This window comes from Lactuca serriola, chromosome 1 (assembly GCF_051521515.1).
Source record: "Lactuca serriola cultivar US96UC23 chromosome 1, Lser_US96UC23_V15, whole genome shotgun sequence".
In the NCBI taxonomy this organism is placed as follows: domain Eukaryota; kingdom Viridiplantae; phylum Streptophyta; class Magnoliopsida; order Asterales; family Asteraceae; genus Lactuca; species Lactuca serriola.
The window spans coordinates 22551015-22561981 of NC_136408.1; the positions used below are offsets into that span (position 1 = coordinate 22551015).

Below are 10967 nucleotides of genomic sequence, written 5' to 3' on the forward strand. Positions count from 1 at the left end.
GGGTGTTGTGAGATGACGATTTCATTGTAGCACATGGTTGTTCGCTGTTAGCCCGTCTCGTCGATGGTCGAAGATTGAATTGGGTAGATGATTTGTGTTTACATTGGTTAAAAATAAATGTTTTGATATGATTGTTCGATACCATTGATTTGGTATTTTCTTAATACTCTTATGTTCAACAATACTGAGCCGTAGTTTTATTTTATTTCATTATTTTCTGTTGTATAATTTGATTTCTTATACATGCCATAGAACGAAGTTTGATTAAATTAGTTTATTAAAAGAATCAAATGTAATTTTAATTTCTAATTATCGTTAAATATTATTATCTGTATAGGAGCACGTGTTTGACGATTTTATTGGTGCTCGTTCAAATATTATCTGCCGCTCTATAAAATAAGAAAAAATTAAATATTATCTTTATTTGAGAAGTACGAAATCATTTTGATATCTATGCTAAATCGCAGGAATTGGGATTTACATTTTACTACACACACCCATTTTACCAACTCGACGATCATTGGAGGGTAGGTGGCTCTCCGTTCATCTCTCTCTCTCTCTCTCTCTCTCTCTCTCTCTCTCTCTCTCTCTCTCTCTCTCTCTCTCTCTCTCTCTCTCTCTCTCTCTCTCTCTCTCTCTCTCTCTCTCTCTCTCGATATATATATATATATATATATATATATATATATATATATATATATATATATATATATATATATAGTATTTATCATCAGTTCATCACTGGATCTGAAACCTACAGAACTTGATTCTTTCCTTCCTCTCACACGCTACTCAACAGTAGAGTAGTCAAAGTGTGCGAACAATTTCAATGGAAAACGACGCAGATGCACCGCTTCTTACCTCTAAAAATATCTCAACAAACGCCCACTTCCGCACCGGCGTCGAAGATAGTCCTCCGGTAACCGGATTAAAGGAGTTCGTTAGACAATTTGGAATCGAATCGAAGAGGATGTGGTACCTCGCCGGCCCCGCCATCTTCACCGCTGTCTGCCGATACTCTCTCGGTGCTGTCACGCAGACGTTCGCCGGTCATGTTGGAACTCTTGATCTCGCAGCTTTCTCCGTCGAAAACTCAGTCATTGCAGGTTTCTCTTTGGGGATCATGGTTCGTAATTTACTTCATCTAAGGGTTTTGAATTCAAAAAATTTCCCTAAATTAACAACTTCGACGTTAATCGATGGGTGTATTAACTGTTTACGATGAAATCATTAATCCACAGCTTGGAATGGGCAGCGCGTTGGAGACACTGTGTGGGCAAGCGTATGGAGCAGGTCAGATTAACATGATGGGAGTATATATGCAGAGATCGTGGATTATTCTCATCACCACCGCTCTCCTTATGCTGTCCCTCTACATCTTCGCGACCCCGGTGCTTCTATTGATCGGGCAAAAGGAAGAAATAGCTCACGCGGCGGGGAGGATGGCGTTATGGATGATTCCGCAGCTGTTTGCTTACGCTTTAAACTTTCCGATGGCCAAGTTTCTTCAAGCTCAGAGTAGGATAATGGTGTTGGCTTACATAACGGGAACGGCGTTGGTGCTGCATACCTTTTTTAGCTGGCTCTTCATGTTGAAGTTGGGGTGGGGGTTGTTCGGCGGAGCTATGGTGCTGAATGCGTCGTGGTGGTTCATCGTGGTGGCTCAGATGGTGTATATATTCAGAGGCTCGTGTGGTGAAGCATGGTCAGGATTTAGCTTCGCTGCGTTCAATAATCTATGGAGCTTTGTGAAGCTGTCCTTCGCGTCAGCTATCATGCTGTGGTAAGACAAAATCGAATCGTTGTTTGTTTCTTTACGTTTTTTAAATTGTTTTTTTTTTATATGTGTGGTGAATATTTGATCATATCAGATATTTTACTAAAATGCATACTATTTAAATCTTTTAGACAACGATTTCATAGGGAGCATACATAAATAAGTAATAGATGTACATGTTTCAATACAAATACAATAGGTCTATTAATTATGAGATATATAATAATATATCTTATAGTATTATTTGATTTATATGACAGAAACACTAAAGAAATGGGTCTATTAATTATGAGATATATAATAATATATTTTATATTATTTTATGAGCATACATAAAATACTAACAGAAACACATATACTATTATTTGATTTATATGATCAGAGAGAAGTGTTTTAGAGGATTGAAAGTTAAAAGTTAAAACCTAGTGCTATAAATATTATGATGGAATCAAATTCAAAAGTTATAATCGAAATTAATATGGTTAAAAAGTTCTTGAACGACATCTATAATTTTAAGTTTAATAATATTTTTAATAATTGTTATAGTTAAATAACTTAAATTAATTTAAAATATTAATTAATTTATTTTTTCAATTTTGATAATGATATTTTTATAAATACCAGTAATTATTTTTAAACTAACGATTATTGTCAATCGATTTAAAATTTATTTCATTGAATATTTTCAATTGTTAAGTTTTTTAAACTTCTAGATATCATATAATTATGTTTAACCATCTAAATAAAAGATAATGATATCTAAAAAAATCTTTAAATTCGGTTAAAATTTATAATATAGTTCTATTTTTTGTTACAAATAAATAATCAAAATAGGGTTTATAGGGTATTCAAATTCGTTTTGATGATTGTTTTTTACAATAGTTTAAACTTTAGAATAGAAGCTATAGATGTTTTGTCGGATATGTTAGGTATTATTCGATAAGTCTCTAGATAAAAGTCGCACCTATACAATTTATTAAATCGAAAGTTTGTAGACTACAAGTCTTTTAAACTTTTTGTAGACTACGATTCAATTTGATGCAGCATACATAAATAAGTTTTAAATGTTTGATGCAGCTTGGAAACATGGTATTTTATGGCATTGGTACTTTTTGCTGGATATTTGAAGAATGCTGAAATTGCAGTTGATGCACTCTCCGTATGGTTAGTTTATTATTCATTTTACATTTTATTTTATAAGTTACTGTATGCTTAAAAGAATTTCCAAAGTAAATATATCTTTTTATATTTCCAATAAGTTTTTGATGCGAAATTATTTTTTTACCTATTACTGATTAGTAGTTATTAAAACTCAAAATATTATTAAAGCCAACAACTTTCAACAAGTAGCCGGAAATTAAAATTGGAAATGCCACAATTCACATAACTAGAAGCTCTTGTGATCTTGATAAACCTACTCTCTTCACATGGTACTTCATTTATAATTACATATCAAACATTTACTGTTGTTCATTATATAATTTTTAATTTAATTCAGTTCTATAATCATTTAAAAATCATGACAAGATTATATTAGTATTAGAAAAAACATTCACAGGCGCTATAAATGCCTGAATTGCGGTTATCAAATATAAAATTTTTCAAATACTGAGCAGCCTTTTGTTGACTAGATCCCATCTGTGATATATATATATATATATATATATATATATATATATATATATATATATATATATATATATATATATATATATATATATATATATATATATATATGAGATGTTAGATTCGTAATGTATGGAATTATGGGAATGGGTTAAAAACATCGGCATACAGTTTTCAATAAATAAATTGGTAGGAGTAGAAAAATTCATAAAGGACAACTTATGATACGACATATTAATTAGCTTGCTTTTGTGACTATATATTTATTGAATTAGTTTTGTACTTTCGTGGAGACTTTCGTTTTACAGTGTATAAAAAAGTAGTCATCATTACATGACTTTAATCATAGCGTGCAAGACGGATTCACCATGATATGATATATTAATTGTTTTTTAATTTAGTAAACGGCAGTAATTTTTTTATTTCATTATCCGATCAACTATAAGTTATTTATAAAAAAGATTAAAAAAAAATGATGGTTATACTATTTTGTTGTTTTTATCAATATTAACATTTGGTAATAATGATGCATTTTGAATATATAACTATTGCAGCACAAACATTGTTGGATGGGCTGTTATGATAGCAATCGGATTTAACATAGCCGTAAGGTGAGTTTTAAGTTTATATTTTTATGAATTACTAAAAACAGATGTATTATTAAAAAAATAAATCCGAAAATTATTTATTTATTAATATTAATATTTATGGTTTGGTTGCAGTGTGAGGGTATCAAATGAATTAGGAGCAGGGCACCCAAGAGCTGCAAAATTCGCAATTGGGGTGGTGGTGATTTCGTCATTTATATTCGGTTCTTTTCTGGCCATTCTTCTGGTAATTTTCCGGCATCAGTATCCTGCCATTTTTGCTGATAGTTTGGAAGTTCAAGAAGCGGTTTATGCTCTCACTCCTTTATTAGCCGCTTGCCTTGTCATTAATAATATTCAACCAGCACTTTCCGGTAACTTTATTTATTTCAATCACTCTTATCTTTTTTGTATTTATGTATATATTAATTCAAGGAATAACAAAAAAAAACTCATAATCCAACATGTAACTTATATTTTATGTTACTTTACATATTTCAAAAGTTTATATGTAACCAAACATAATCGGTTTTTCTTCAATCACATAAAAGACCAACAATTTCGCTACTTTTCACTTGATAATTCCAAAAATTCTAGAAATTGATTCCCACAATGAAAAAAAGAACAAGTAAAAATCTTTTTTTTTCAAGGACAAGGTTTTTTATGGCGGGAAGCAATTTCGTCGACCAATACGGAACTGGACAATTGGTGGCATTTTTGTGATTAGCTAAAAAATACGGTTTATTTAGTAAACATCTCATCCAATAATGGTTATTTTGAATACTTATGCTTTGATTCAATCTTTTTATATTTTGGGTTGTAATTATTTATACTTAAAATAATTTTATTGTGATACAATTTAGGGGTAGCAATCGGGGCAGGATGGCAAGCAGTAATCGCTTATATAAATATAGCATGCTACTACATATTCGGCGTACCTTTGGGGCTCTCTCTGGGATTTCTTGCCGGATGGGGCATAAAGGTAAAAACATTTTTAGTAATTTCAAATAATTCTAATCTTTTAAAAGTTAAAAAAAAAAAAAAAATATATATATATATATATATATATATATATATATATATATATATATATATATATATATATATATATATATATATATATATATATATATATATCAGTAAATTAACAATTGAAAATATTACAGGGTATATGGGTAGGCATGATGAGTGGAACTGTGGTACAAACTATGGTCTTGTTCTTAATTTCTTACAGAACCAACTGGGACAAAGAGGTAATTTACATGACACCAATTATTTATTATTAGTAATTTATTGGCTTATCATTTAAACAAGCTTCAACTATTCGAACAGACTTAACTTATTTGTATCGTGTTCCTTTTTTTTTTTTTTTTTTTTTTGTAGGCCTCATTGGCTGACAAGAGAATTAAAGAATGGTCAGGTCAAAAGAAGACAGTTGAAGAAAAATGAAAAGCGAGTTTCTTGTTTAATGTCTGATTTTGATTTCTGATATCAATTTGGGTGCATGTAACCACATGTGAACTAGTTTTTGTAGAATTTAGTCCTAGATTTTTTTGAATTAAGTTTTCTAATATATCCCACAGCATTTGGTTTGCTAGGTGATTGTAAGTAGGGCGGTAAACAAACAAAACCAAATTTCTTTATCTTCATTTATTTAAGACAAAATTGCAAAATCATGGATATGATCCAACGACTTTCAAAATTATGGATTTGGTTATTGTCAAAAGTTAAAATGACTAGTCAAAAATATTCAATGATAAACGATATCATGTGGACAGTACACGTGGAACCCGATCCAACAACAAAAGATATTCAATTTCATCTTATAACATCCTAAAATCCATACTAAAATTTTTTGCATTTTCAAAAGGGGAATAAACCATTTTTTTGTAAAGCATATATCATCAAAATATTGTTTCATAACCATATTATAAAATCAGAGTATCAAAACATAGCATTTCTCAAAGACATGGCAACCACTAGATGATATGTATAGTCAAGCCTTCGTCTTCCCCCAATCTTCTGAAGTACCTGAAACATTTTAATCTACAATTATAAACTAAAGATTAGTGAGATCACCAACATATCCCACACAACAATACACATAAAATGCATACACACATGAGCCTTCAGTACACCTAGACCGCTATCATGAGCCAATAACACGGGGTTAGACCGCTCTCTTGGGCCTACAATATCAACTGGACCGCCCGGGTATCTTGGCCTACGACATAGAGCATGACTGTCTCAACCCAACCACAATATGTTGACATATGCAAACAAACAATAACCAGCAAACACGTGTAATCATAACAAATCTACCCATCTAACATACCACTATAGCATATCAACATCCTACACATATAAGACACATACTACAGTACGAAGTATAGTGAGAAAACTCACCTTGCAGACTAGCAGAGAATCAACACGGCTCACACGAAACAGAGACTGGTGTTATGAGCTACATATACAACAATCAAATGCACATTCTCAATTTATAACATAAAAGCCCTTTTGGTCCAAATTCAACTGTCAAAGTCAACCTCAGGTGACCACCACGTCGTGGCCAAGCATAAGTCACGTTTGTGGTAGCCTCGTGACAAAACAATCGCAAGACTACATATCGTCACTTTGTGGGGATCAAACCACCACGTCGTGGTATCTGTTCTGTCCAACTAAATGGATTAAGCTCTTAATCCTTTAATTCATTCATCCATACTTTCCAGGAGGCCTTTCTTACACCCAAATACAACATAAAAATCTTTGATTTATAGACAAGCATGTCCAATACATGTCTTTTCCAAGTTAGGTCAAAATGAAAGAAATGAACTTAAAACTCATGCATGAGATCAAGGATTCCATAAAACACTAGATCTGGAACATATCACCACAAAGGGACCTCAATGATCCATAAAGTTGCCAACTTTATGGAATCCATCCATCTAAAACATCAAGAACATGATGAACACGCTTCTAAACATAGATCTAAGAGGATTCCACACAAAAGATAGGGACTTATGGACTTACAAGAGTCCAAAATGTATGCAAGAGGGTGATGAGGAGGTTTGCTTGTTGGATCTATGCACCAAGAGCGCCTTCTTCTTCAAAGAACCACAAAATTGTTAGATTAAGGTGACTAAGCCAATAACTAAATTGGTATATTCTTGAATTAGAAGCAAAGTCCTTTTGTGGTTGCCCCCAAAACTAGTATTTGAATAGAATGACTTTTGGAGAGAGAGGCTGAATTGCTATTTTATAATATGATTAATAAATTGGAATAAATAGTTTATAAATATATTAATAGGAAATAATAGTAATTAATTTGAAATTAATCAGAAATTAATTGGAATTATTTTGGGATTAATTGAATTAATTAAAAGTGCAGGGGTTGTTTGATTATTTATTAAAAGTTGAAGCATGAAAGTTCTAGAACCACATGGGATGGGAGTGAATGAAATTTAGCTAGGAATAACCTAGAATTTTTGTTCATGAGGCTTAGGATAAGGAGATAAGGCAGCTTGATTATTATATTAGTTAATATGGGCCTCATCTAGGGATGTCAAAAAGTCCCGTGGGACCCCGATCCCGTGGGGGCCCCGTCCCATATGGGGGCATTTGTTGAAAAAAACCGGGGGCGGGAGCAGGGGCGGGGGCGGGGGCAAGGTTAACCCCCGTTTTAATTTCGGGGGTGGGGGCGGGGGTTGGTAGTCCCGTCTTGAAACCCCCGTGGGGCCCCCGTTAATAAATTATATAATTTGACATATATTAGTTGTATAAATATAATAAATAATAAAATGATTTTTACAAACAAAAATTCAATAAAAAAACATGTTTTTAAGTTGTTTGTAACCTGTAAAATTATGTTATAAATATTTATTTATTACCCAAAAAATAGTTTCTTTTAGCCCAAACAAAAACTTTTTTAGCCCAAATAAAGTTGCCCAAAATCAATTGGGGGCGGGTGAATTCGGGGGCGGGGCGGGGTGGAAAGGATGGAGATTTCAGAGGTGGGGGCGGGGGCGGGGGATGCAATCCTCGTTCCGTTTGCCCCCATTGACATCCCTAGCCTTATCCCAAAAACCCTTGCTTTGGCCTGAAGTTTCCTTCAGCTATATAAACCCCTCCCTGGCTCTTATTATTTCCGTCCACTCCTTCTTGCATTCATAGAGCTGAAATTTTGATCTACCCTCCTCTCTCCTCAAGTCTTCTTGTTACTAGGGTTTTGGATACAAGCCATTAGAGGCCTCCATTCCTTTGGTGCTAGCTTTCCAAGATCTACAAGAAGGATTCTACTATGATTATTTACAATAATAATCAAAAGTTATGTAACCCTGATTTTGTATGAATTTCGATTTCATAGCCTCTCTCCTAGGGTTTCTTGATATTCATAGTTAGTTGTTATCAATAGAGAAATCATAGATCATTTCTAGGTTGCATGTGAACTTAAGGGTTTAAGTGTTTTTCCGCCACGTGTAAATCTTTTATAACCTATAAAACCCATCAAAAATACCACAAAAGCTCAAAATGACAAAAATTGAGGCTAGGGTTTGATTTAGGTCAAAACCCAAGTCCACTTTGACCCCTTCCAATCTTGCCACTAAACCTTAACCAAGGGCACCACCTTGTTGCATAAGGCCTTCGTCTTCCTATCAATAATCGCCATTGGTTTATCCACGTAGTTTAGACATTCGTCGACATGGATATCATCTAGCGGGATTAATGAGATGATCCACAACCTTCAGATCTTCAAAATCAATCTAAAAGTGCATAAATTGGCCTAAAAACGCCTGAAAAGGGTTTTTCTTTGTTTGGGAATGTCTAGGGTTAAAACTTATCAGAGAGGTCGTATTTATATGCAAGTCAAAAACTTCTGGAGCAAAAAAAAACACGATCGTGTTTATGACAAACATGATCGCATTTTTGGTTCGCAATCTCCAAATTCCCCGATTAATGAGGTATGTTGCTATATCTAACAAAATATGATAACCTCGATCGTGTTTTGTCTTTGAAGTCCTGAAACTTGATTTTCGTCCTGGAAAAGTTGCAAAGGTAAAGCACGATCATATAGGGAAAAACACGATCGAAATTTTCCTAAAACTCGGTTTTCGGACACGAACTCTTGAATTTCAGTAAATCTATCCCAGGTTCCAACTTTCTCAGTTGTTTTAGCTCCATTAAGCTCCAAATATGCATCCAAGTTGCTTCCAAAACACTGCTCCACTCAAAAAATTTGAAAACGATATAAAAACATGAGCAGGACGGGAATTCTGACGAAATACATGAATTAGACATTATTTAAACTAATACACACAAATGCATAAAATATGATGCAAAATGCTAATAAAAAACTAATAAAAAAGACGCATAAATTGGAATATATCAGTAGTGCTTGTCAACCAGCTCAATTAGCATGGTCTTGACAGACCCGGACACCTCTAGAATCGCCTCTCTAACTGCCAAAGTCACCTGAGTAGTGATCAAATCTTGGATCTTGTCATCATTCAATTATGGCCTCTCTAGACCATCAACACCTGAACCGGAATTCTGAGGCATCCACTTTTATCAATTGAGTGCATAGTTACTTTCATCCTACATAAAGATATGAAGTATTTAGATAATTGAGTGTTATGTGTGCCTATTATCTGTGATTAAGACCTTTTGTGTTAGATGAAATTATATGAGCTGATTTTATTTAACCATATATGTATTTTTTTTCTAGACTTATAATATATGGGGTAGTGAAGGGTAACGACAGATGAAAATATTAATAAGAGGCCAAGACTCTTATAGTACTACCGAACTAGGGATGTAGTCAACTAGTAGGGTATTGATGATGACTACAAACTATTCTTGACAAGTCAAGTCAAACATGGGTATTAAGGAACCACATACGGACAGGACTACGACATGTAGGTATGAATAAATTATTCATGTGGGTATTCTGTTCACCTCATGGTCATCTTATCATCATATATTTCTAAGGAATCCCTGAGGCAATATTATTCATTTAGAGATCCTTTAGGATAGATCCCTTGAGATCATCAGTCTAAGATCAGGGAGTGAGAATAACGGGAATGGATAATCTGGATAATTAACTTATCTGAATTATATAATTATAACAAATTAGTTATAATATTGTGGGTTAAAAACCATCTATACTCACCAGGTTTCCCAACCTGGCCCACACAGTTTCTTTGTATCACAAGTAGCGGGACAAAGGTATTTGATGTTTGGATCTGATGAGAAATTAAAGGAAATGTAGGCCATTAGATGTTGTAAGGCCAATAATAATCATGTTTATGTGTATGTTTTTTTGTATCGGTTATGACATCCCAAGTTCTAATAAATCAATGAAAAACATTTCTTCGAAAATACTCTTATGGGACAAATTCTACAGTATAAAGAATACTTTGTTTTTAAAATAAGCATAAATAAAATGGTCTTTTCTAACCATAAAAGATGGGGATGTCACACATATCAGTTCACTTGGTGGCATATGAAGTCACATGGTGGCATATCATGTCACTTGGTGGCATATCAAGTCACTTCGTGGCATCTCTTGTCACTTTTGCATATCTTTTCCTTTGTCAGAAGATACATTCCTTTGTCAAGAGATGCATTCCTTTCTCAGATAATATATTCCTTTGTCACATGCTCCATGAATCACAAGTGCTCCATTGAGTTCCAAGTGCTCCATTAAACTCAAATGCTCCATGTGAATGCTCCAAATTCTAAAGTCGCATTTAACAATATATGTATGTGGATAAGATATTTGGTTGCTCGGTGTTAGAGTTGAGAATTTTGTGTGGATGCATTGTATGTATGGTGGAATATAAGGTATACTGGGGAACTCACTAAGCTTTATGCTAACAGTTGTGGATTAAATGTTTTGCAGGTTGTTCATGAGAAGAACTCGACTGGACTGTACACATGCATCAAATATATTCATTTTCATGATTTTGTAAATTTAACTT

At 33.4% G+C, this 10967-nt stretch overlaps 1 protein-coding gene across 2 annotated transcripts; it reads left to right on the forward strand.

Annotated features, from left to right (window-relative positions):
* The first annotated feature begins 459 nt into the window (after positions 1–459).
* On the forward strand, positions 460–5666 carry LOC145070511 (protein DETOXIFICATION 29-like). 2 transcript variants are annotated; one of them, XM_079017547.1, is made up of 9 exons: positions 460–527; positions 761–1126; positions 1242–1783; positions 2855–2941; positions 3958–4014; positions 4126–4364; positions 4854–4972; positions 5157–5243; positions 5374–5666. In XM_079017547.1, the coding sequence occupies exons 2-9, from the start codon at positions 830–832 to the stop codon at positions 5437–5439; spliced, it is 1494 nt and encodes a 497-aa protein (XP_078873673.1). In that variant the 5' UTR covers positions 460–527; positions 761–829; the 3' UTR covers positions 5440–5666. The 2 variants fall into 2 exon arrangements, with proteins under 2 accessions (XP_078873673.1, XP_078873606.1); XM_079017480.1 differs by lacking the exon at positions 460–527 and having other exon boundaries at positions 724–1126.
* Positions 5667–10967: the final 5301 nt, after the last annotated feature.